Genomic DNA, 27,788 nt, shown 5'->3' on the forward strand with positions numbered 1-27,788 from the left:
GCCTCATCTACCATATCCCCAGCACTAAAGCTCTGCCTCATCTCTCCTGTCCCAAGCACTAAAGCTCTGCATCATCTACTGTGTTCCCAATACTAAAGCCCTCCCCCTGCTCCCATGTCCCACCACTATCTTCACTGTTCCTGTACTCCATGACAATGGGGTCTATTCACTAAGCTGGCGTAGGCAGCAGAGTGAAAGACTGACCTGAAGTTCGCTGTTCGGCTATTCACTTCAGGCTGGTACGGCTGGTTTCAGCCGTATATCGGCTGAAATCAGCCGTACATCGGGTGGCTTCACGTGGCTTCGGGTCGGCCGAACATGCTCAGCATGTTCGGCCGACCAGAAGTGCAGGAGGAGTTCGACTCAGCCGATCCAACATCTGGATCGGCTAAGCCAAACCTCCGGCAGGCTACTCGCTGCTGTTCGGTCTATTCTTATAGATGCCGAACAGTAGTGAATGAATTGCCGAATGCCGCTGAGCGGCAGAACAGAAAAATAGTTAAAAAAGTAAAAAATAAATAAATAGAAAACGATTGTGCGGAGCTAGCAATGACAGCTAGCTCCGCCTAACCGTTTTCTATTGGCTGGCGGTTCTGCTGCCGTAAAAAAAAAAGAAAAAAAACTCTCCCGGGCGCTCTGGGAGTCTCCCGCTCCCGGCCGCCCAGGAGAGACACACTGCTTTTTCTTTTTTTTCTTTATTCTGACACGGAGCCGTGTCAGAATAGAAAAAAAAAGACATTTTTTTTGCCCATAGGAATGCATGGCTAGATTCCTATTGGCTATTTCAATTTGCAATAGCCAATTGTAAACTAGCATTGTACCCGCCCTCTGCTGATGGACCTGATGGAGAACAGCAGCAGCAACTGCTAGGGATACTTGGGCTTTAAACAAGTTGATTTGTCTAGCTTTAAAAACAGTGTTCTGTGTTCTAAAATAAAATTACAAAATGGTCAGAGGTGTGCAAGCTGTCATTCCATGTGCAGTTAATAGGAGCCGTAGGTAATAATCGGCAGCACGATGTACAACAATTGCCTGAGATCATACTCCTAAAACTTTAAAGTTCAAAAACCTTGTAAAAGGCTTTTATTGGGTTTCTACAGGGATGGTTAACAAGTCTGTAAAACTCTCACTCTGACATTTTATATTTAGTATTTCCAGAAAACAGAGGTTTTCTCAAAGCTGAATTCCTGGCAACAGACATGGCATATCTTAAACTCTATCAATGATCCTATTCAATGAAGCAAAAAGATTTTTTTCCCCTACCTTAATCCTTTCATAAGGATATTTTACATTTAAATCTATGTGGCATCATCACAGGGTCTCCATTGGAATTATTACTAGCTGGCGCTAGTGGGAGGAGCCTATATGTGTTTTCCTGTACTCATACGGTGCTCTGTCAGAGTTTTTTTGGGTGGGACTGTGGGTGGCTGCAAGGGTAGTACCAGGGGATCAGAGAACTCTGTTTCTGCTGCAGCACATTGCTCATAAGTATAATATTTCAATAGAGTATTTTCTGACGAGTGATTTCAGAATTCAGATAACTAAATTATGCTGTCAGTGTCAATTTAGGCAGCAGAACAAAGATTTTGTTTCTCCTTGCTCACCTTCCACCCAATGACAGGCACATTATAAGAATAATCAGCATTAACATGTGTCAGCATCACAAGTACAGGGGGCTGAGATTCTGAAGAGAGAAGAAGGGGAACGTGAGTAGCCAGACACAACTGCCATTGTCCATCAATTATCTCTATGCCCTTTAGCAGCTTTTGAGCTGCTTTAAATCGGCAGTAAACCGCCAACACTAATTTGAAATGTTGGACCCACAGGAGGTGTTTTGTGCTGGCATGCATAATATGGAAACTTGCTTTGCAGGTGATGCCCTCCAGCCCTGTGATGTCCACAATCTCGCCATCTACTCCTGGTCTTCTGGGTTCTGCATCTTTTTTGGCCTTTTGATGGGCTGGGCAGGGATGGTGATGATATGTATGAGCGCCTCAGTGCATACAAATGCTGACAGGCAGGGAGGAACGATTATGACAAAAGAGACATATATTGAGTTTTTTTCTGTCGTAAAAGACAACTTAAAGTAGTATTAAGGTCTTGGCGTTTTTTACCTTAATGCATTCACTGCATTAGGGTAAAAACAGCCCAGTACCTTTTTTCTGCCCCTGTCCCCCCCAGTCTCCCCACACTTACCTGTCAGCTGCGCTCGTCCCCGCCGCTGGGAGGAACTTCCGAGTTGTGGGGAGGATACTGATGGCAGAGGAGCCATAGGCTCCTTCTGCTATCAATCAATGAGGGAAGGGCTGTGTGTGTCTATGGACGCACACAGCCGATGCCGGCACGAGCGCGCACGGGTGCTACAACTAGAACGATGGTGGCAGCCGTACAAGGGGCGGGGGGAAGAGTATGGTGTGGACCCACTAAAAAACGAGGATTAAGGTACTTTTACAAAAAAAAAAAGCAACATCCTCCAGCAAAGGAGGGTCTATTTAAAGGAGAAATTTAAAAAAAATCTGGCTTTAATATCACTTTAACTGTCAGTGTATTTGAAAACAATAACTTTACTTCCACTTTAAGGGCCTATGTCTATAGGTTCCTGGGTTTGTGTCGATAGGCAAACGCAGCTTGTATTCTGCTAGCATTTGAAATAATTCAGAGTTCAAAAATAGGTGCATTTGATCTGCAGTTAACCTCTTTATCTACATCAACCTGCTTCAACATTTTATGGAGAGAAAATGCAATTCTGAAGCAAACAAAAGCCAGTTGACATAGTGCTGGAAAAATAACTGATGGGAATCAGATGTGGTAACTACTACTTTTCAACTTAAAATGTATTTTACTGAACTACAATTTTTCATATTTTATTATATATTATGGCATTAAGGAAACAATATCTGCAATTCTTTTATATACAGTATAATTTGTAAAGGTTATAGTTTGACATTTGAATACCTCATTGAAATCCCACATGGATGCTTCTTTCACAGAGCAATTTGTGACGACTATCTGGTCATACATTAGATCAAAGCAGAGTGACTCTGTGAAATTAGAACGGATCTTCTTATTGCGATACACAAATAGCTGCAAAGTAGAGATGTGTATTAATAAATCATTGCAGATCACTGCATGTCATATAAAATATAATCTGATATTTCTGGTATAACAAAGAACAGCTTGCAATATATTGATAGAAAATGTGAAAATTACAAGAGAGTAGCTGATTTCTGTTTGCAATGTTTATAGAACATGTCAAAAGACCATCTTTACAAGCCATGAAAGAAATGGCAGAGCTGCAGTTGGTGAAAATGACTGGTGACTGGCAGATATGCTGAGCCACTAACTTTAACACTTTCTAAGTCAGTGACCCAGAACAAGTATGTACATTAGAAAAACTAGAGAATTATCAAAAGCCTTCTTCTGCATACCTTTCACTGGAAACACCTGAACACAATCATTTGGAGGGGAGACCACATACATTTGGCCATATAGTGTATATGATAATACATTTTTATGTACACATAAAGTGCAAACTACATCATGCAGCGATAATTTAACAATTGCTGGGCTGCTGTCACGTTAACTGCTAAAAAGCCTGGAGTACTCCCATCACAACACAATGCAACCTTTAAGCAGCAGGGATTGTAGTCTACATACATGATTTATTTCATTAAAGTGACATTAAACCCTCAGATTTTTTAACATAAAACAATACTGTAATGTGTGCCTTAAGGTCCCCACACACCATGAGTGTGATAAAAAAGGGGGGGGGGGGGGGTGTTTTGGACTCCCAAAATGCATTGGCTACTCTACTTGAATGTCTCCTGACTCTAATAGAATATAAAGTTGTATCTGGACTATTTTAATTGGTGTGGCGCTTTTATTCCTACATCTACTGTGTTCACTGTCAACCCAAGGATAATGTAGAGATCTTATGGATTGTGGAAGCTGCCTACCCGTAACCAGATTACACATATTCACATCACTTAACTACTGTAGATGAGAAACACCAATAAAATAACCACATAGGTCCAGCACCTTCCTTCAACACTTTCAAATAACCATAACTGAAATAATCGTACATAAAACAAGTTCATTTATACCTGATTCATTTTAACACTACAGTCTGAAAGTTCCACCATGTGATGTGACATTCTGTTGTTGTATATGGCCTGCACACAGGAGTCTGCTTCCGTATTATACAGCTGTGAATTATATAAGAAAATAAAATATTTTATATATTTTTATTCTTTAATAACATTGATACTCAATATCCAGTAGGGTTGAGTTAGTAAAGGAGGAGAGAATGTTCCCTTTGCTTACTGAATGTTATGTTAGCTTGCAGAATAAAGTCAAGATATGTTCACCTCAACCGTCCAATCATTTGCAAAGCAATATCCAGTTTTTAAATTTTTAGTTTTTTAAATTCACAAATGCATATGATTGGTTATTCAAGGTGAATGTATCCTCATTTTATTCACTAAGCTACATAAACATTCAGTTTTCTAAGTTCATTTTTTATTTTTTTTTACTTTTAGTAAATCAACCCCATTGCATCGAGAGAATTTAGGGAACATAAACCTTATTATTCAAATGTTAGACATACTGGGGAAGGTTATTTACAAAGTTTACAAGAACTTTATTTACAAATGTACAAAGAACATTGTGCCCTCATCCATCAATTTCATCAGCATTTGTCTTATAACTTGCATTAATCTGTGATAATATCAGGGAACTCCTGCTCTTAGAGGATCAGGTGAGTATAACTTTTTTTTTTTTTTTACTAGACAAAAACAAGCAGTTAATCCTTGCAGTGCGGGGGTAGCCCCACAGCAAGGGATAATAAAAAGTTCTGCTTTCATGTTAATTAATAAATCAAATTATTATTGAAGCATTAAAAGTTAAAAAAAAGGAACTCCATAATCCAACTTTTATAGAAAATATAATGAGAACATAACGAGTTAATAATTTTAAGGGAATAACAAGCAACATCAATGATAAGCTCTCCCTATCTCATTCTTACAGGAATTTTAATGGAACAACAATGATGATGACACTGCAGCAATGATGAACAAAAAACAAAGAACACTGTAAAGGGGAAAGCTTTCCTTAAAGAGTATGTAAACTCTTAACAACTGTCTTAATAATAATAATACTATTATTATTTGTAGGGATGAGCTTTGCATTTTGGTCAAATGTGAGTTTAATTCAAACCGAGCCTGTTCAAAGTTCAGTGAATTGCCAGTTTGCTGGGGTGAATCTCGGTTACTGTTTGTGAACAAACAGGCTGGGGATGTGTCATTTAGCAGTGATAGCACTACAGCCTCCAAATGATAGATTCCCAGGCAGCAAACTAGCCGTGGATCCTGGGTGATGCCATTTACCAAATATGGACGTGACCATTTTTGGTCAATGATGTCACCATCCTCCCACACTGTTTTTTAAAGAGACAATATTCATTAAAAAAGGAGTGTCCCCCCCCCCTTAAAAAAGAGTTAAATATTAACCTTCATAAAATCTTTGACAAACGTAAAGAAAAAGTATAGCTATATCTGCATTTATGTGAAAAAATATCTTTATTTTCCCTCCACTATAAATAATAAAGTATTACCAGGACAGATGATTCCTGCACCGAAACTGAAGTGTTGATCTCTGAATAGATATTTTCTAAAAACCATTGGAACCCTTTGCAGCCAAGTCTCAGTCGCAGTTGTTCACGATCAGTGACATCAATCTTCTTGCTCTACAACAGATTAAAAAGAAAATAACCTTGATTATAAATATCACCACGGGATGAAATAATAGGTAAAAAGTATTAAAGTGCAAATCCAGCCAAAACTGTTAGTGGAGAAGGCCTAGAACCTCTGGGATGGTCTTATTGCTGTATGTGACTCTGTTGGGGAGATTTCAGCTTACAGACCCCAGAATAAGGAAATAGGGGAGAGGGTGTTAGAGCATGAAGGTACAGACAGCTATAAAAACCTTGCAGAGGTTCAAACCTTTCTCTATGTTAATAAAATAAAAGGTTTTAAACAAAGAGCATACATTATACTGACCAGGTTGCTTAAGAGCTCCTTTCCAATGTTCTGATAGAAGACCTCTTTGTATGAATCCATCCATACCTCTGCTATTCGGATTTTGTTTATTAGAATTGCATCATTTTCAGTTCTATTAGTCGTGCTGTGAATCTGAGATAGATGGCCAACTCGTGAACATGGTACGATTTCAACTGAGCCACCACAGAGCCAAACCTGTCAACAAATACACAATAAAACTACACTTAGGCTGATGTCAGGCAGGTGACTTAAGGAAGGGACCCTGGTTGGCCCCAAAATATTGTCCTTCTTTGACCTATGTGACTCTAAGTAAATACATTTTCATTGATTTCTTTGATTTTCATTGACCCTTCTTCCATTGAGGTAATGAGGACATCAGCACGCCAGGGTCCACATTATCAATCCGTCCTTTATTGATGTTAGCTAAATGTGCTATCACAACAGATCGCAATGTTTCAGAACCAGTTTGGCCCTTCCATCAGGCAAAACAATGTCACGTTGTTATGCCTAATGAAGGGCCACTCTGGTTTCTGAAACATTGCAAGCTTTTGTGATAGCAAATTTATCTAACAGCAATAAAGGACGGATTGATAATGTGGACCCTGGTGTGCTGGTGACAGCAATACATCTATTGTCTTTGTAGTGCCATTCGCTGGCCATTTTAGCACCCACTGCAGTTGCAATAAGTGATACGTCAGTCTGAAGAGTGATGGGATATCTTTAACGCTTGACCTTCTTCCATTGGGCAATCTCTAAAGCTCACCATACATGTTACAATCTGTACAACGTCCGTATGGTCTAATATTTACCAAAACTATGTGATTTAAGCACCTGTATGCACTATCCAATCAATTTGTATTCACTACACTTGTATGCAGTTTTTGAACGATCTGAAGAAAGTAGTACAACAAACTGTAACGTGTGTTATGAGCTTTAGGTGGATCAGAATTTAGGGCACCTCACTAAGACATCCGCTATGTGTGATATGGTTCTCAAAAGATGAAAGTGGGACATAATGGATGGTTCAGGCAAATTACCAACCAGCAGTAGAGCAATTTACATGAGGAGCGACACCAAAACATGAGGCAGTGGCGGAAAAGAGAGTGCTGTTGGGGGACGGAGTGGAGACCTGCTGGAGCTGAAGGAGGGCACACCAGTAGATAATTATCATTTTGTGCATAACTGCACATTATGGTAAGAGCCCCCCACCCACCCATTTTAAAACCATACAGTTGTCTCACTTATTAAATTAATTGCAAGCACCTATTATTTTCACAATCAGTTACACAATGCTATGACACTCTTGAGTCCCTATGATCAGTTTAGCTGTCACTTTTCACAAAACCAGCTCTCATTGGGTTAATATTAGTGATGCTCAATCAATTTCCCATCTAACAAGTATTTCTATAATGCTAGCATGGTGATTCTTTTTAAGGTGTCTTTCCAATATTTTCATATTTCCTATGCTTTTATATTCTTTTAGCTAAATCATGACAACTCACCCGGATAGAAAGCTCAATACTTTCGACTCCTGAGTACTCCATGCCTGTATCGAAGGCTCCGATATTCTGGAAGTAGTGACGGTCGACAGCTATTACACTTCCTGGTATTACAGGAGTTCTGGGTGAATATCACACATTATTACACGTTGCACAATATAACACTTACAATCCATACATTATACATTAGGCCAATAGTTAATGAAAATGTAAAATAAATGTTTAGATGTCATCTTATTAATAAATAAAGTGCATTTCCACTTTCACAGGCAGATTTGAGAAAACCCCCACTCTATGTTTGCTATGTGTTCCTATTCACACAGCATACCGAAAAAAGAATAAAAAAAAAGATTTCTTACATTTTAGATATCTCTATTCAGCAGGCCGTTGCAAGCTTCTCTCCCAGATTCAGTAACTATGACTGTCCTAATAGAAAGACTTAGAACAGACTGAGCTCCCCCTCATTAACATACAATGAAAGAACCCAGGCTTCTAAATCTTTAACCCTTTGTTAAGACAGGCTGTGTTTGTCTGCTAAAGTGGAAATACAGTTGAAGGCCAAATTTTGTCTGTTTCCTGCTGGAATTTAATCTATAGGTGGCCCTACCAGCACCATTCGGCATAACAGACTTCAATCTGGAATTTTATGGAGCCAGGTGGAAAATTGTCGGCCGAAAAGTGACAGCTGCCAATCGGCTCTAGTCACTGTCTGAGTATTGTGACAGCTGCCAGAATACAAATAGCCAGTGGGGATCATTCATCCATCCACGCCGTGGGATGAGCAAGAAAAATCTTAGTCTTAAGGTGTATAGTTAGCTTTAGACTTTACATAAATGCAAGGACATGGCTGCCATAAGATGGGCTGAGAATTCTGTCTTAGGTGGCACATTCCTAGGGGTGTCACAAAGCAAGTTTGTAACCCTGGTGTATGCCCAAAATCGACTCTTGATGTGTTCTCTGTACCCACACTTTTATACACTGGGAAAGCCATATGATTTGCAGCGCACTGATTTTGGTTTATCGTAGTCATGGGCTTATTCATTATGAAGCAATAAGTGCAAAGAGCAGTGCTGATGGCCAACGTACAGTAACCCATTGCAAGCAATCAGGTTTCAGTTTCTTGCAGTAGACCATGAGGCCTGGTTCACACCCAGGAGTTCTGTGAACGCGTGACGATGTCTGCGTTTTCGTGCGCAATAGCTGTGCATTTGCAGAATTACACACAAACAATAAACGCGCTTGCGGTGCCTTTCATTTCTAATGGCACCCCAAACGTGGCCAGCAAATCACACGGTTTTCTGCTGTGTTTCTGCGGTGCGCTAAGATGCGCATCTATGGATCGCTCATATGTGAACCAGACCTGAAACAGGATTTTAAATAGTTATTATGGACACATGTACTTTTCATATCACCAATGATCACCCAATCACTATACTGAATAAGACCAAAGGATAACTTTGTAATGTTCTTCTTGGCTAAGTGAAACATTACCTGAATGGAGTGATGGGAGATTGTCGTACCTTCTCTTCACTCTCTGCCAGAGTAACCCAGTGAAAATCAAGTTTCCAATCAAACACTCCATGTCTCAGGTCAGGCGAGTGATAATAGTCGTACATTTTCCAGTCAATGACATCTAGAATAGGCGAAACTATTCTGTTTCTATGAAGCAAAAAAAAAAGAGAATGATATATTTGTGAAGGGATACCATAATGTTTTTGCTTTTAGCCTCGTGTTAGTAAATATAATTTTAGAAAAAAATCTTCAATTTTTATAGACTTTATCTTTTGTATGTTCTCTTTCAAATATTTTATTGTTTTCATCAAGACATATTAAGACATATACATCATAAAACCATACAGTAAAATAACATCCATCTAAGAATGGCATTACTTGTTCGGCCCCTCATATTTCTTAATGTCTATATAAATACATACAGATAACCTTTTAGGAGCAAAAGGAGGACATAACCATTGTGTATAATATTAGGAAGGGTACATTCTTATATTAATATATTTTACCAGTCATTATTTTGGCTTTCCAGCATCTAGCTAACACCTTAGCCCCCTCAATCTAAGGTAGCCCACACACTTTACGATAATCGTACGATAATCGCGGGAAATCCCGCGATCGTACGATTATCGTAAGGTGTGTGGAAGCCGTGCGACCTATACTACTGTATAGTTGCATGACTTTAAACTTACGAACATGTTCGAAAACCCGCCGAGCATCGTACGATGTTAGGCGGGGGTGTAGCATGTTCGTAAGATAAAAGCCGGACGGGCCGGTGTGCACAAGCGGTCATCAGGGGGGCGTGGCTGGCGATCATCACAAGTACGATCTTCCTGTCTACGATAGGCAGATCGTACATTTTTTTAAGTACCTTACAACCATCGCAAGACAAGCGTTTTGCGATGGTTGTAAGGTGTGTGCCCAGCATTATAAAATACTAGGGTTAATTCCGTTGTAAAATAACACATTTCCCTAATGATTTTCCTTTTAAATATGAAGTCATAGAGCCGATCTGCTGCTAAAAATAACTAATGGCCGCCAGATTTTGGCCAGTAAGTAATCCCTGTTTAGATGTTGCTTATAAAAACTAACACAGTAACTTACATAACTAACCTACACAATTACATAAACAAGAAGAAAAGAGGAAGAAAGAGGAAAATAGAAAGGAAAAGGTTCCCCGGTTAGCTATATTTTGAGTGGTTCCCCTCTTTTTGCCCTTTTCTTCTTTCTTTTTCTTTGTCCCCCTCCTCTCCCTTTCTATCTTTTCTATGTTATATAGTTATAAGATACGTCATCTCAGTCCTATCAGAACAGGGATAGATGAATATTCCAATGGGGACCCTGCTGATAACCAGGAATTGCCCTCTTTCTTCTCATTGTGGCTATCAAACAGGAAGTGAAGGGAAATCTCCCCAATAGGACAGAGATGGCAAAAAAAAAAACTGAGAGGGGTTTTCCTGGTCCCGTACTAAAAAAAGTTTTGGCTACAGTGCTACTTTAAAGCCCAACTCTGGGCAAAATATTTTTATTACAAATTTGGGGCCCACAGATGGTGTTTAAAGTTAAAAATGCAGCTCTGGCTCTGTATTTACCTACTCAATGGTACTGCCCCCCGCAGGAAGTGCTTTCTACAACTAGATATCCTTAGTCTTCCAGGTATAGTGATGCCCAGTGTCATTCAACCTCAAAGAAAATCATGTAAGTGCAGGGAGTCATGAACCTGAGTAAACATGCATACACAACAATGGAGAATGGGGTTCTTGCCTACAGTTACTTGCATAGGTCTCACGGAGAGATTCGCCTGTTCGCATGTAATCAGACAAGTTTGCATCCAGGGGCAATCATGTGCAGGTAATGCAGCATGTCAGATTACATGAGAAGAAAAGCAATGACAGCTGACAGTGCCTGCAGCCATTCTTTTGTAATCTGACATGCCGCATTACCTACGGACGATTATTCCTGGATGCAAACTAGTCTGATTACATGCGAACTAGTAAATTGCTCTGTGAGACCAATGTGAACAACTGTAGGCATGAAACCCCTTTTCTTTATTATAGTATATGAGTGTAGGGTGCCATGGTTACCCCCTAAATGATTCCCATAAGTTATGGATCAATTCATGAGACTCACCCAATTGGCCCCATTTGGAAGTATCAAAGGGGCCTTAAAGAGTAACTCCACTTTTATTAAATAATCAATTACTTCTGACTGACGGGACCTTCCTCCACATATGGTGGGAGTGCCCCAAGATCAGGCGGTTCTGGTCTAGGGTGTATCAGCTAATTTACACGGTGACAGGTCGTTCCTTCCGTAAGGATCCAACTGAGGCGTTGCTCGGGAAGAAACCGGGTTCATGATCGTGGACTCAATTTAAACTAGTCACTTATATACTAACAGAAGCCAGGAGAGTGTTTGCACGCTCTTGGCGTACTGCCTCGGTTCCATTTGCAGCAGTCAAACCAAGAGTCTCACAGATTATGTTCCTCGAGAAACTGTCGGCTATCCAGTCAAACTCATTGCCCAAATTCGAAAAAATATGGGAGCCCTGGGTTGCCTCCTATATGCCCCCAAATTTCCATTTGGATTCGCTCAGACCTGTAGCCCCTGTCACCCATCCTGCTTTCTCCCACTCCTCCCTCTCCATCCCCTTTTCTTTGAACTGTGTCTCCTTCACAAGTTTCCTGTGTTCAGGCGAAGCCTGAAAGGTGGTGTGACCACCGAGTTATAGTTTGTAACAGAAGACTACTTAACATACACTGTGTGACTAGCTGTGTACGGTTTATTTCCTGCGACATGCATAACACAGATTGTAATGTGCTTAAGTCCTTCTTGATTTATAGGGTTGTATGTACAGCCTCGATTTCATTGTTTATGATGTTTATGTACGCTGGAATTTCTTTATTTCTTTATTTTGGAAAACAATAAAAACTTTTGAACTAAAATAATCAATTACTTCTGGGTGATCAATGTACATTGCAAGGATTTTAACAAACTGTGAGGCAGTTTCCTACCTGTTTCTGTTCTGAAAACAGCTGTTTGTTGCAGCATGTCCTTTCAAAACAGATTCCCAAATGGGAGAATCTAATTCAGTATAACCACCTGGTTGACTTTCTGTGTTGTAATGAGGAAAGTTGCAGTGTCGGCATTCCTTTAGAGGTGATTCACCTTTAGGGAGTATGTTACCATTGTCACCAAAAAATGAAGTCCCTTTTACAAGGCATGCCTAAAGTCTACTTGTATCTTAGTGTAGTTGTCTGTCAAAATCAATCAGCCAATCACAGAAGCAGGAAGTGACATTTGACAGTGACTGTGCACAGGATACCTCCAGGTCACCCTACTGCATTTCATTTTGACAGTGTTGTCATGTAATATGAGGACCTACCTGATCTATACAATCAATGTGTATCTGATCAGACAGGCCCTTGCTCTACATAATTGTTGGTAGATCTAAAGATTTTACAATCAGATTGTAATGTGTGTGGTGAGTTTTACATAGATATATTAAACATTTCCAAAGTACAATTGCATAGAAAACAAGTATAGTAATACCAAGATACAGAAGAGAGAACTCTGTCTATACAAACCTACAATCATTCTGCAAAAAAAAAGGCTTTTTAGAGGTCTTCAAATAATGAAAAACATGAACCACAAATTTCTACCAAGGCCAGACCCTTAACTACAGTACTTCGTGTGAACAACTATATTTAGAACCTGGAGTTTACTGCTAACATCTGTTTTACGGTATACATTTCAATTAGATAGTAATTAAGTTTCCATGTGAAATATTTGTTAGCGGGAATTGTTAAAATAAAATGATCTAAATATTGTGGTCTTAAAATATGTTGTTGTAGAAAAGTGCGTTCAAGAGGAAAGCTTGAACAAGCAGTGAAGGGGAATCATGATAGAGGCTGCTGCTCCTTCACACTCCAATCACAGGCTGGGGGCGGGGTGGTGACTAGGCGATGTTACCTTAAAGGAGAACTATGGGGTTAAGTCTTTTCCCCATAGTTCTCCTTAGGGTAACAGGAGGACGCAAACCAGCGTCCTCCCGTCACCCTAAGCTCAGTATACCGCGAGCTGTAGCTCACGGTATACTGAGACGCCGCAGCTGAAGCGGATCCCGACAATTGTGCCGGGATCCGCCCAGCTGCGTGACTGACAGCTGGCTCTGCCTATCTAGAGGCAGAGCCAGCTGTACCCTCCCCCGTCCGATCCACCAGTCAGTGCTGGCGGATCGGAGTGGGGAGGGGGAAATCCAGCCCCTCCCCTGTCACGGCAAAGAGCCGTGACAGGATCAAGAGGTGAGCGAACGCCGGTATGTGTTCGCTCACCTCCCGATCTACTGAGCCGACCTGTGACAGTCTCATTGTCACAGGTCGGCTAGAACTATGAGGTGAGTGAAAAGCTTTCACCTCCATAGTTCTCCTTTAACTGCAGCAGAAAAAAGTCAGGTCACCAACTGGCTCTGCTGTCTGGCAGGACAGAAATGCCGATCCTTTGCCAGGTAAATCAGCCCCCACATATGTATCTCAATGGTGTATTTTAATGTTTGCCTGCAGTTTAGACTTGATAAAATAAAGGAACAATCTGATTGGCTGTTATGGGTAACACCTTCTCTCTGACTTTTTTTGACATGATTACACCTAGGTCACATTTTGCAAGTTGGCAGTTGATTTAATGCCATGAAGAAATCGTCTTACCTGTTATTCATTATTCTGCTCAGCAATGGCTCTAGCCAGCCTGGGTGGCATTCACAGTGTGGGTCCATGAAGACGAGAATTTCCCCTGTTGCTCTGGCTGCCCCAAGCATGCGACCTCCTATAACACCAAGCCTTCTGTTGCTTCTTATGAGCTTCACTCCACCAATAAAAGAGATGTATTCACTCAGAGCAGACTTAAGATGACCTGATCATAAGACACAAGCAGAAAATACTGACCAGGGTAGTATGGTATCATGTCCTTACCCTACTTGTGGGTAGAGTTCTGCTTAATTGCATACAGCTGCATTCAATGTAAAGTATCCCTGTCATGAGGGAAATACAGGGGTTGCCATAGAAAATGTTGGTTGTACTTTTGAATCACAAGACTGGAGCAAGCATGTTTTTAACCACTTGAAGACCGGGGTGTTTCACCCCCTTCCTTTCCAGGCCATTTTTCAGTATTCAGCGCTGCGGTACTTTGACTGACATTTATTCTGTCATGCAACGCTGTACTGAAATGAATTTGATTACATTTTTTGGGGGACAGATAGAACTTTCTTTTGGTGGTATTTAATCACCACTGGGGGTTTTATTTTTTACTATATACCAAAAAAAGTACCCTAAATTTTGAAAAAAAGCCTGTTTCCCTATGAAATGTTATGAAACATTTATTATCACCCCAATTTTTTTGACGCCCGATCGCTTGAATGTAAACAGACAACGCTGGCTGTTTACATTGGTAAGAGTTTCCCACTCGTGTGCGCGCTGAGCACCGCACACGAGTGGGGGGAGGGGCAGGACGTGTTAAGACGCCCTCCGGCTCCTAGAAGACTCCCGTCCGGCCGTTCAGGAATGGCCATGGACGGGAGGTGGTTGATAAGTGTCAGAAAATGGCAGACTTCCTTATCTTTTTATCTGTCCTGTATCAGCAGTCCTGAAAGCATTGCAGCCAAAGCATTAGCATGACAGCCAGGGAACTATCATTCTCAAAAGATTAGTTCAGCACTGGCAGCCTGCATGACTCTCTCATGATGCAGTCCCTGTAAGTTCTTTTATTCGGAGGCTCTTTAGCAGGGGGAGGCAACCTTAGGCCCTCCAGCTGTTGTGAAACTACAAATCCCATTAGACATTGCAAGCCTCTGACAGCCACAGGCATGACTACCAGAGGCAGATGCATGATGGGATTTGTTGTTTCACCACAAGTTGAAGGGCCGGAGTTTGCCTACCCCTGCTCTGTAGCATCACAGCATCTACATGAATGCTTACACTAGGGGGCGCCACACAATTATTTTTTTTTGCAGCAATGCCAACTCCTGACTCGCAGATTGTCACCAAAGAGTTAAGCTGGCCATATATTAATATATTTTCTTAATTCAACCTGCAGGCTGAACAGATTCCCCCAACCATGCTAAACAGTGTGGATGGAGGATTCCCCCCTATTCAGGTTATTGTATTCAGACAGCCGGCGCAGGCAGTACCACTTGCCAAACATAATCATCGCAGTCAATGGGACAACACCGGAACCATGTGCCAACTGGTATTGTAATGCAAATCCCCTTTAGGATCCAAGAAAAAAACAGGCATTCAGGAGGTAGCAACATCGCCTACGGACGCCTATGAATCGACTGTCAACCACCCACCAACTGCCCTCTGCAAAGTGATCCGCAGTGGATTGCTTTTCAGAGCGCGGTAAAGTCCGCTGCCCGTGTGCACTTAGCTATAGAGTGCTTTCTAATTCAGGACCAGGAAATATGAATGAGACTGAATGAGGTTTATACATGCAGTTGTTCAGTGCCACGTTACACCAATATGGTTCACTGACTATGTCTGACACTGCAAGCACATTCATTATAACTTCTCCTGCTCGGAGGCCATATATGCTTAAGGCCCCATTCACATGTAGCGACATACCTTTGCAAAGGCCGGGATAGGGTACTTCCTGATTGGTCAAGATGCTGGCCAATCAGGAAGCCGGGCAACGAGTCATTACACGGTGCTCGGCTTCATGATTGGCCGGGAAGCTGGCTCCATGCTACCTTGTCACCAGATGATGAGGGAACATGAAGCCGGCTTTCTGGCCAATCAGAAAGTCGGGGGGCAGGTAATGACTCGTTATCCGGCTTCCTGATTGGCCAGCTTCCTAAACAATCAGGAAGCTAGGCAGCGAGTCATTACACGCTGCCTGGCTTCCTGATTAGCTGGGAAGGCAGCTCCATGCTCCCATGGAGCCGGCTTTCTGGCCTATCAGGAAGCCAGGCAGCGTGTAATGACTCGCTGCCCAGCTTCCTGATACTGGAAGCTCAGGTATCGGGCTAGGCAACGGAGCATTTGGGCGAGTAAGAGTACTCGGCATCAGCACCGATACCTATACTAGTATAGGTATCGGTGCCTCCCTAGTTTGCAGTAATGGTATTCATGTGTCAGATGTGTAATATTTTATTTCCTTATCATTTAAACTAATGATTACAGTACAACGTTGGTTTGAAAGGAAAGTTGTACTGAGAGAGACTCCCGCTGTTGATCACTCCTTTTGAAAATGCCACTTGCCTGGCTGTTATGCTGATCCAAAGGCTTTGCGTTGTTTTTTGAGTAGGCAAATTAGGAACTCTTCGTGACCATTTGTGTCTCCGTACCTGCGGTAGGGTCAGTAATCCTGAATGTACTGAGGCCAGAGATGGCCAGGCAACCAGTATTTTCAGAAAGAGGCCTGCTGCTGAATTTTTAACTTTAAAAAAGTCCTTCTATATCAGATGTTACCTTGATAACTGAGATCGTCTACCAAGATAATCTCCTTCAGCATCTTTCTGGGAGAGTTGTCTAGGATGCTGTGTACTGTCCTCAGCAGTGTGGACCAGGCTTCATTGTGAAAGCAGATAATGACACTGGTTGTAGGGAGATTGTCAGTGTAAATCTGCTGGTGACACCTGTGTGGAGCAAAGAACATGGATTATATTAAAGTATATGTAAATCCAAAACTATTAGAGGGAAGGGTTAAAACAAGAGTCAGGGGGGCTTTTTTGCCATCTATGTCCCATTGGGGAGAATTCCCTTTCACTTCTTGTCTTGTAGACACAACAGGAAATTAGAGGGGAAGCACCTCTTACACAGTTGACAGTGGAGCAAATGTCCCCATTGTTAGATTTCCCCTCTATTTCTGTTCCGGTGACTAAAAGGTTTGTATTTGTCCTCAATAACAATAGAGTGAACCTTCCTAGTGGTGACACAGACAACAATAAAAACTGACAAAGGTTCTAATCCCCCGACTGCTCTATGCAAATCTAAATAAAAAATTTGGATTTAAATACACATAAAAGAAAACATTTTAATAAAACAGAAGTTAGCGATGAAAAAATAATGTCTGTTACTGGTACAAAAATAGTAATATTTGTAATTACTTACAACCAGTAAAAATGATTAGCTTAAAGGAGAACTATGGGGTCAGGGCTTTTCCCCATAGTTCTCCTAAGGGTAACGGGAGGACACAAACTAGCGTCCTCCCGTCACCCAAAGCTCAGTATATAGCGTGATACAGCTCGTGGTATACTGAGACGCCGCAGCCGGGACGGATCCCGACATTACTGTCGAGATCCACCTAGCTGCGTGATTGACAGCTGTCTCTGCCTATCTAGAGGTGGAGCCAACTGTACCCGCCCCCTCCCCCGTCCGTTCCGCCAGTCAGCGCTGGAGGATCAGAGCGGGGAGGGGGGAATCCCTGCAGGGAGCCATGAGTTACAGTCACGGCTCTCTGCAGGGATAGATCGAGAAGTGAGCGAGCGACAGTATGTGTTCGCTCACTTCCCAATCTATTGAGCCGATGTGTGACAGTGTCATTGTCACAGGTCGGCTCGAACTATGAGGCTGAGTGATTTTCACTCACCTCATAGTTCTCCATTTAAAGTAGTAATAAACTTTCAATCTTTTTTTTTCAATAATAAATCCGGAGCAAACAAATATACATTGCGCTGCAAAGTATTTCTTTACATTTTTGCTCAAGTACTTGCAGTCTTCATGTTTCCAAACAACTCCAACTCTCCCAGCTCCACTTCCCTGAACTTCCTGTCTAGTACAAGATCCCAAGGGACAAAGCAGTCTCCAGCCACTGTTCATCTACAAGCTTGGAGAAGGGAGGATGGAGGAGGGGGGGTGTCTTACCTTGCTGTGTCTATGTGTTTGTGGGCTTACTAACACACACAAGAGTGCCACCCTACAACAGGATATGAGGGCCAGTGCTCAGGGGACCAGCCGATTCTGCAGGAAACGAAAACTTTTAAACATCAAGAAGCAGAATCCATTGTAAGTGATTTCATCAGCATAGGAAACAGTGTTAAAACATTTTGACTTTAAAGGAGAACTATGGGGACAGTGTTTTTCCCCATAGTTCTCCTTAGGGTAACGGGAGGACACAAACTAGCGTCCTCCCGTTACCCTAAGCTCAGTATACCTGGTATGTGTTCGCTCACCTCCCGATCTACTGAGCCGACCTGTGACAGTCTCATTGTCACAGGTCGGCTAGAACTATGAGGTGAGTGGAAATCACTCATCTCATAGTTCTCCTTTAATATCACTTTAAGCTACTTTCTTTCAAAGATTTAAAAATCATAAGGATGACATTCAGGATACTGCTAGCAGTCAGCTAAATGGAATTACATTATTATACTTTCAAATATTTCATATATCCTAAAAATTGTGACCGCAATATCTGCTCATTTTTGTTTCTTTTTTTACTGCTAGGGTTTATTTTCTTCTTCATTTGTTGCCCACAGGGCTTCAAGTAATGTTATGGTACATAAATTGTATATTTTCAGAGTATGCAAAAACCAAACGCTGCTAAATATGACCTAAGAAAAGCTAGCAACCCATTAAATACAGAGTTTAGTACATAGATCATTATTTACCTGTAATGTTAAATATTGAAGTGAAGCAAAAGGTAATAGGTGCAATTCCCATATTTCACAAAACACAGGAATCTCCCTATAGGCTACAATTAAATCAAAGCTAACCGTTATAAACAGCCCATTACCTGCTTTGTGGTATAGTAAACGTGCCAAACTTTTTCTTAAGGTGCCCATACACCTTACGAATATCGGCCGATTTTCGTATGCGATCACGTTTTCGTCCGATATTCGTAAGGTTGATGGGCAGTGTACAACGGCAAATACTGTACAATCGATTGACTTTTGACTAACCAGCAAGTTAGAAAACTTCGGTCGATCGTACGATTTTCGCAAGGTTGGTGGCGTTTCCCGACGTCAAAATTCGTAAGATCTACACTGCACATGCGCAGACGAATATACGTGCGGTCGATTACCTCAATTCGTCCTGGTGCTTTCTTCTAATTACCGCTGATCCAACCTTGTGATAATCGGAGCAGGATGGGGCCGCCGTATGAAAATCGCGTCGTCCGATGATCGCAAGGTGTATGGGCAGCCTAAAGCTCAGTGAGAGATTCAATGAGGGTGGGGATGACTAAAGGCAAATAGGCTGTTTACTTTGGTGGAGGGGAATTTGCAATTTTCAGGGGACGTTTCCCCTTAGCTTGATGAATGTTGTGAAATTTCACTTTGGAAAGAAAACCCAATCAAGCAAAAAGAAATGTTTAAAAACAGTATTTTTGCTTGTACATGGTTGGATGAGGGAAGTCATCAGAGCTTTACCTCATTCACTAAGCTAAGAGAATTCCCTTGCAAAGTGTAAATTTCCCTGCAAAGTGAACAGCTCATTTGCCTTCAGTAAATTAACTCCAGTGGTTCATTACCCAAATACCATCAAGGGGTAAGTGCAATCTTTACCAGTCCACCATACTTCTTCCAACACAATTCTTCCACTCTATTTTGCACATTCAAGTGATTTATAAATCTGTTGGCTCGTACATTACAGGATTGTGCCAGATGTCACTTGTTGTTGGGCTGATTTAATAACTGTGTGAATATTAAAGTAGTATTGAACTCCCAATCTTTTTTTCAATAATGAATTCAGAACAAACAAATATACATTTCCCAGCAAAGTATTTCTTGCCCAAGCACTTAGTCATCATGTTTGCTAACAGCTCCAACTCTCTGAGCTCAGCTTCCCTGAACTTTCTGTCCAGTACAAGATCACAAGGGACAGAGCAGTCTCCAGTAGTTGTACGTCTAATAGCTTTAAAAAGGGAGGGAAGAAGGAGGAGGGAGAGCAGCGAACAGGGCAGTGTCTTGCTTTGCTGTGTCTTTGTGTTTGTGGAGACACACACAGTTTACTAGTACACATAAGGGTGGCTCCATAGGACCCTGTAAGGGAAAGGAGCCACCCTATAACAGGATATCAGGGCCAGTGCTCAGGGCACCAGCTGATTTTGCAGGAAACTAAAAAAATTTAACATCAAGGAGCAGCATCCATTGTAAGTCATTTAGTCAGCATTTGAATTAGCTTAAAAAACCTTTTAACTTTAATATCACTTTATGATCCAGTTATGTGTTGTGTCTGCATTTCAGTACTGTGATTTACTAAATGAAATGGAGGAATTATTGGAAGTATGGCATTTGAAGATATACAAGTTAGGATTCTTTATTTATTTTATAATTAATGTTGCCTCTAGAGGCACAGTGTACAGGTCATGGCTGAAATGATATTTTACATGAGCAAAGCCATGAATAATACCACTAAACCAAAATTACAACTTGGTAGATATAAAAGAGCTTCTAATAACATTCATGAATATTTTTATTAAAGTTTTGTGAACTCATCAGAACGGAATATGTTTGAGGCAGACATTCCTTAAAGCTGAACTCCATATATAAATATTTATATACTGTATACTTCTATTGGTCCAGCTTGGCCTGGAACAGTCATGGGGACCCTGCAAAACACTGTAGTAGCTGCAGTTACTACAGTGCTTTAGGCCTGGTTCACACCTGAACGTTTTGTAGCGTGTTCAACGCTCGAACGCTCTACAAAACGCTCAAACATCTAAATCCCATTGTATTCAATGGGTCTGGTTCACACCTTACCGTATTTCCGCCCGTCCGAACGCGATACAAAACAGCCTACGCCCAAAGAAGTACATGTACTTCTTTGGGGCGTTTTGGTCTCGCGTTTCCATTGGGATACAGCCAAGTAGCCCTCGGAAACGCGCGATGGTTGCGCGTTTTGTTAACCGCGAATCGCTGTAAAAACGCGCGACGCGAAATGCGCGACTAACGCGCATATACAATACGCCTAGGTGTGAACCCAGCCTTACAGCGATCCTCCAGGTCCTGTACTGCGACTGTGCCAAGAGAATACCCCTCTGCTGTGAAAACACAGGGAGTCACTTGCTCAGCACAGCGCCCATTCTATGTAAAGCCCCGGCATATTCTATCCTGTTATGACATCAGCACTGTAATGGGAATACATATTAGAAATGTTTCTGATAATGCAATCAAAGCTTACTTGAAAAATCCATTTTATGTAGTGAGTGCTGCCTTCTGTCTGCCCATCACTTTCACCAACTTCCTGGGTTCCCAGTGTGCTTTGCATCTCTATGAGGCGAGTGATTTCTACTCATCCTCATAGAGCCGACCTCTGACAAAGAAGCTGTCACAGGTCGGCTCTATCGATCGGGAAGTGAGCAGAAACATGCACCAATCCGCTCACTTCCCCATCAACTCCCTGCAGTGAGCGGTGACTGTCAGTCATCACTCCCCGCAGGGAAACACCCCCCCCCCTCTCTGATCCCCCAGCGCTGAGTGGAGGAACGAACCGGAGAGAGGGCTCTAGATAGGCAGAGCAAGCTGTCACTCACGCAGCTGGGTGGATCGGGACAGTGTTGTCGGGATCCGCCCCAGCTGCGCTGCTCTCAGTATATCGCGAGGAATAGCCCGCGGAATACTGAGCTTTGGGTCACGGGAGGATGCTAGTTTATATCCTCCTGTGACCCTAAAGAGAACTATGGGGAAAAACACTTACCCAATAGTTCTCTTTTAAGGATCTGTGAGTGTTGAGACACAAGGAAGTGCGTATTCACAGGGCTGAGTGAAATTGTGCATTGTGAAAGTATATCCTATTCAATAAGTAAGTTTTAAACTTCTAGATCAATATGATTATTAGGAGTAGGATAGAAGTTTGGAAATTCAATATAGAAATACAGATTTTATGTTGGTTATGACCATAGATACCCTCTTACAGTTAACCTAATTCTAGCACTTTAACTCCTCTAACCTTAACCCTTACACCCTGACCCTACAGTACTTTGAATCAGAACTCCAGGTAAAAATAACAAGATAAAAATGAACAGCTCATTAAATAATAACATAAATATCAAACCAGCTTTTTCTGTAATAACTCGAATTCAGAGATTTACCCCCGCAGTACTTATTTTCTGTCACTAGATGTCCTCAGTCTGATGGCCGGCATCATTCAACCCACTTCCTCTGTGACCAGATTGTTCTGGACCCACTCCCAGTCTGTGGCTGGGCGTGAAAGGAGACGCAGTACAGTGATGAGCTCATGTCTCTGTTACACTGCTCTCTAATACTATCAACATGTTGTTTGTCATCATGTGAATGGATCACATGGGGAATCAAGGATAACAGAGCTGTATGAATGTGTGTCTTTTATTTGAATTCAGTTTAAAAATGTAACAAAACCTAAGAACAAAATGCAATATATTGCAGCTTACCAGTATTTAGATGTGGTGGCTGCATTCATTTTCTTTTTTCTGTTAATGATATTTTCTGCAAGTACAGAAACATAACTCTTGATCCTGCAAACAGTCTAGTACCCTTTTAACTTCCTGTGCACTGAAATTAAATTTAAAATGATCGTATCATCCTTCCCAGTCATGTTATGTGGACTATAACATGTTATAGAGAAGAGGAGAGGGAGGTGTTTTGTAATCCTGTCCTAGGTAAAATTGCTGCTCCTTCTTAGATACCGATTGCATGATCACCAGATGAAAATAAAGGAATAATAGCCAGAAAAGGAAAACTAATGCTTCAATATATTACATTTTTGGCTTTGGGTTCAGATACACTTTAATGGAAACCTGTATTGAAAAGAATATATAGTTTAAGATTGTTGACCTTCTATAAATTCTAGTTGCTTGGCTGTCTTCAGCTTCAATGCCTTCTGGGTCACTGACTTTGTATAGTTATTCATCAGATTAAGTCACTCCTGATCTGCATAATCCAGGTCAGTGACTCACAAACCAATTCAGCGGATCAGTATGACAGTTATGGAAGTAGCATTTACAGAATTCAAGGTCAACAATGGCACAGATTTCCTTATCCATATACAGGATTTATAAAGAGCCAACAGTCTGCGCAGCACCTTACAATATAAGTCGGCACACTGGTGTAGTGGTTATTGCATCTGCCTTGCAGCACTGGGGGTCCCAGGTCTGAATCTTGGCCAGGTCACTTTCCTCCCTTGCTCCGAAGACTATTACTTTCTCACACAACTCATTCCCACACAGCTACCACCTTTTGTATAGCTTGCCCCTCCCCTTTTAGTTAGCAAGCTCTCACAGGTAGGGCCCTCCTGAATTGTATTGTAACTGTCTTCCTTATTTATTACAGGTATTTATATAGCGCCAACAATTTTTAGGGAGTGCTTTACGTAGTGCACATTCACATCGGTCCCTGCCCTCAAGGAGCTTACAATCTAAGGTCCCTATCACACATGCATACATACAGGGCCACATTAGACAGGAGGCAATTAACCTTCCAACATGGTAAGTTAATACTTCTAGGTTCATTTGATTTGTTAGCAGGGCAATGCCTATAATGAGTATAATGAGGCAGCCTGAGGTGGCTGCGGTTGCCTCAGAAGGCATCTCATTGGGTCATTTGGTCACGTGTGTCTGACGCCCACTGTCTGGCCAGTGTCCCAGTTTGCTAAGAGCTCCTATCAACCTGTGACACTCTGTCCGGCATCCTGCCAAGTTCACTGATGTCACTGGTCGCCAGGAGCTGTGCGGGATGCTCTGGCTTGTGTCCCACCCAGCTCCTGGCAACCAGTGACGTCAGTAAGCTGGACGTGATGCCAGACAGAGCCAGAGCCAGTGCATCACCGCCGCCAGAGGTGCCGTGCAACATTAACATCCCCAGTAACATGCACTCCCAGCAATCCCCTTTACCACCACCCATCCCCTCCCTGGACTGTGTATCACCAGCGTACCCCCTCCCAGGCAGTGAAATATGTAGGGACACCCCTGTTAGTTCTCTTTACTGCAGTATAGAGTTGTAGTAGGTCTATACTGCAGACACATACAAGGTATTCTCCTTCTGCTTTTGCAGAACTGCAGCCTCAGCATTACATCAAGACTGCCATGTCCACAGAAACCAGCATGTCTTTGACCCACATCCCACAGAAGCTTTGGCTTCTATGTAGCATTATCCCCAGATCACCCTTATCAATACTCACAATGGATGGCGACCTTCAGGTACTGCTCGGTGTAGAGGGATTTTCTGGCTCCCATTCTCATTAAACTCCTGTCTGTTCCTTCCCTGCTCAGTATGCTCGTTCTGGGCTTCAATATCAACTTCATTCTTCCTCTTGGAATGCTTCACTATCTTGTAGATGTTTCTCCGGATCTTCTCAAGGTTATTTCCATGTTCGGGAATCCCAATGGCTATTAGCTCCTCATCCCTCAGAGAAGACAGCGGGGACAGGAGCTCCACTTTATACTGGTTGGAATCTTCGGACTGCTCCAATAAAGAGCTACCTGCCCATCTCTGCCCAGTGCCATGGTGCTGGTACACATAGCCAGAGCTGTCCTCACTCTGTACCTCTGGGTCTAGAATGGCCACCATCACCAACAGTAGAACCAATGCCAAGAGTAGCACCAGGACCTGCAGCTGGCACAGCAGGGATCTGCACCTCTTCCTCAACAACATGTTTTTGGTTGCACAGTAAGGCACACACCGTCATGGTATTCACAATTATCTTCATTCCAGATCAGTTTCCCTCACATGTATTTTCCCACACAGGTCCGGCTTTCCTCTTTGCATTCCACTTGCACGCTCCTACTGTGTATATTTTCTTTTCTTCTTTTTTTTTTCCTCTCTCCTCTAAACCAACCAGCCCTCTGCAGATAAATTCCTTCCAGTCAATGTAAGGAAATATATAGGATAAACAAACAAGTCACCGTAATCCCTTGGATTTCTTCAGGATAAAAAGTATTCAATGAAATGCCACATGGTAGTAATAAAATATTTCCTCCCCTCTAAATGTCATCTTACAGAATGGGCTTTCAATGCCTTGTGCTGGTGAGCTGTTATCATTTCATCCCAGTTGATCGTAGGGAAATAAGCACAGATGTGTGATCTCTGCACTGTTGTGATACTGCACTGAGATCTGATGAACAGATGTACTGTAAATAGGCAGCAACACTGCCTCGCCTTCACACACAAGTTCAGCACTGCCAGATACTTCTGCACAATGCAGCCTGGTCCTAATGCCCACTGTGTATTCCTATAATGTGACTAAAGCAATCAGAAAGCCCTCACTCTAATCAGTGTGTAGCACAGCGTTCCTAAAGGTAAACTCTACTTAAAAAAAATAAAAATAAATGCACACATCATCTTAAAATATAAAATGTGCATTTATAATTTTTTTTGTGTTGGAGCCAGTAGAGCATTGCAACTACAATCAGTGGATCGCGGGTGCAGTGCTTTGGCTCCTGTAGATTCTCCCTCCCGTCCATGGCTATACCAAGCTATGGACATTCAGTAACATAGACGGGAGGCAGAATGAATGGACTATAAGTGCAGTGATGTTGCCACACTTAATGTACATTTCACTGAGACTGTTCCTCTGCTGTGGTGGTTGATGGATGTCAAAGTATCTGTAAATGGATGACATAAGGTGTGCGTGGCTACGCCATTTTCCAAAAAATCACAGCGGTCTCTGAGGACTGCCCCGGGCGCCCATAACTCTGGTTACGCCACTGGGTGCATCCCTAATAAAAACCCTGTGATTCAGGTAAGTAGGGGTGCGGGAGGGTTGCGATGTGACCAGCAGTCTCACCAGGCTGAGTGTCGCCCAGTGCACACGTCATTACGTATACATGTGACATCATTACAAATGCGTGTAATGACCTCACGTGCACTTTTCTGCCGGCATCCATCACCAAAGAGAGGAGGGGATTTCATCCGACGGGATAAGGTATGCCGCTGGGTCCCTTCCTCTATGATGCAGCTGTTGGGCTCTCATGACCAAGTGCCCAACTTTTCAGAGGGGGTGGCATCAAAACGACTATCAGTCATTTTGGTATCACCACCTCTGATGACGTGACCTGGTCCGGGCTGCACCTCCTTGTGACACCACTGGATGTGACCATGTTTTATGCTACACCCAGAATATGGGTGTAACATGAAACATTGTCAGAAAGGTAGAAGCTTAGCCTTTAAAACAGAAGGTATTGCTGTTATATATATGGACTAAAGTAATTGGTCAAATGCATGTCTTGATCAATGGTCCTTCTCTGTAGGCAGGGCCATCCCTATAATGAGGCAGCCTAAAGGCATTTCTTTGGGACATGCGGGGCAAGGGTAACAGGTGCGCCTGCCACCCCCTTTCCAGCCTGAGCTGGAAAAAAGTAAAAAAGAAGGTATTGACATCTCTTCATTCACATGCACTGCATCCCAACAAGAAGTTGATTATTTCTCATTTGAGGACAGTGGGCTTTTAAGAAGTTTTTACTGTGCTGCACACTGATTGGGTTGGAGGGCTTTTTGATTGCTTTAATCCGTTCTCACCATAATCTGTATGGTTATACTGTCCTGTTGAGTCTCATACACTACTCCATAGAAGCCATGCTTTCCATACATTGCACTAATGATGGCTAATAGACATGTGCGATTCGTTTAGTTCCGAATCGAAAATTTGGACGAATTTTCGGAAATTCGGACATTCGGATGTATCCGAATTCCGAATTACAGACATAACGAATGCAAACGAATCCGAATTTCCATTTCCGAAATTCGGTAGCGGTAGTTCGAACGTTCGTTTCGTATTCTGTTCTTATTTGTTTCTTATTCGTTTCGTTCGTTGGAGCAAAGTGACATTAGAGAAGGAGAAAAATATTTTTTCCCCCTCGAATGTCACGAACGAACGAAACGAATAAGAAACGAATAAGAAACAAATAAGAACAGAATAAGAAAATGAAACAAACGTTCGACCTAACTCTACCGAATTTCGTCCGAATCCGAATTCCGAATCCGAATTGACTTTCACACCCGAATCCCGAAAAACGAAATAACACAAATCCGAATTTAAAACGAAACGATTTTTTTTGGCAGTGCACATGTCTAATGGCTAACAAGCATGAAACAGCTGTATGCAGTTTGGAATAAATGGCACTATAATAGTAGGCTACATTTGAACTATACGCCAGCGGTTCGGGATGTGCAGCTGGTCAATGGGGTGTAAAGCAATGATTTCCATTACTATGCCCGCTGTCCCAGAATGAGGAATAATCCTCTTTTTTTGGGAATATGAGATGGACCGTTAATGTGCAATGGCTACCTCTATAACTTAAATGATACTTATACGCTATGTTGGTGTTTGTATTTATAAAATGTATGTCTGGAAATGATAAGCATTTATTTTAATTTCTTTATTTTTTTCTTTGCTGTCTGCATCTTAGTGGCGCTAATCCCCTTCACTTCCTGTCTTGGAGACACAATAGGCGGTGAGAGGAAATAGGGAGGATACATCCCCTCTTAGATAGATGACATGGAAACAGGTGCCCCCATCAAAAGATTTTCCCTCACGTCCTGTTCCACTGACAACTGCAAAATTTTGCGTTGCCTGTAATTTTCTGTCCAGATGACAATGGTCACCAGGGCTAAGAGGAAAGGTAACTCTCTCCAGATGGGCCACCGGCAACAATAAAAAAAAAAGCTGACAGGGATTCTGATTTTGAACCTTCCCTCTGCATCTAAAAAAAAACAACAAGCTGACTCTGCTGCTTCAGTACTTTAAGGGCACATTCACACTTTTCTGTTGCGTTGCAGTAACATTGCGTGTGTTAGTGGATTGCAGTGCTGTTCAATTTTAAAGGC

At 42.1% G+C, this 27,788-nt stretch overlaps 1 protein-coding gene across 1 annotated transcript in view; it reads right to left on the minus strand.

The window, feature by feature from the left end:
• The window catches only part of GALNT15 (polypeptide N-acetylgalactosaminyltransferase 15), a 46,039-nt gene extending 20,985 nt beyond the window's left edge, over window positions 1–25,054 (minus strand). The window contains exons 1-9 of the mRNA XM_018576392.1: window positions 24,145–25,054; window positions 16,522–16,688; window positions 13,765–13,969; window positions 9,047–9,214; window positions 7,559–7,676; window positions 6,057–6,251; window positions 5,612–5,743; window positions 4,104–4,205; window positions 2,956–3,084 (exon numbers count right to left, since the gene is read on the minus strand). Of these exons, the coding sequence (XP_018431894.1) occupies window positions 2,956–3,084; window positions 4,104–4,205; window positions 5,612–5,743; window positions 6,057–6,251; window positions 7,559–7,676; window positions 9,047–9,214; window positions 13,765–13,969; window positions 16,522–16,688; window positions 24,145–24,617 (1,689 nt within the window). The 5' untranslated portion in view covers window positions 24,618–25,054. The remainder of the gene's footprint in view (window positions 1–2,955; window positions 3,085–4,103; window positions 4,206–5,611; window positions 5,744–6,056; window positions 6,252–7,558; window positions 7,677–9,046; window positions 9,215–13,764; window positions 13,970–16,521; window positions 16,689–24,144) is intronic.
• Window positions 25,055–27,788: the final 2,734 nt, after the last annotated feature.

Source organism: Nanorana parkeri, unplaced genomic scaffold, assembly GCF_000935625.1.
Source record: "Nanorana parkeri isolate BGI_ZX_2015 unplaced genomic scaffold, ASM93562v1 scaffold4, whole genome shotgun sequence".
Classification (NCBI taxonomy): domain Eukaryota; kingdom Metazoa; phylum Chordata; class Amphibia; order Anura; family Dicroglossidae; genus Nanorana; species Nanorana parkeri.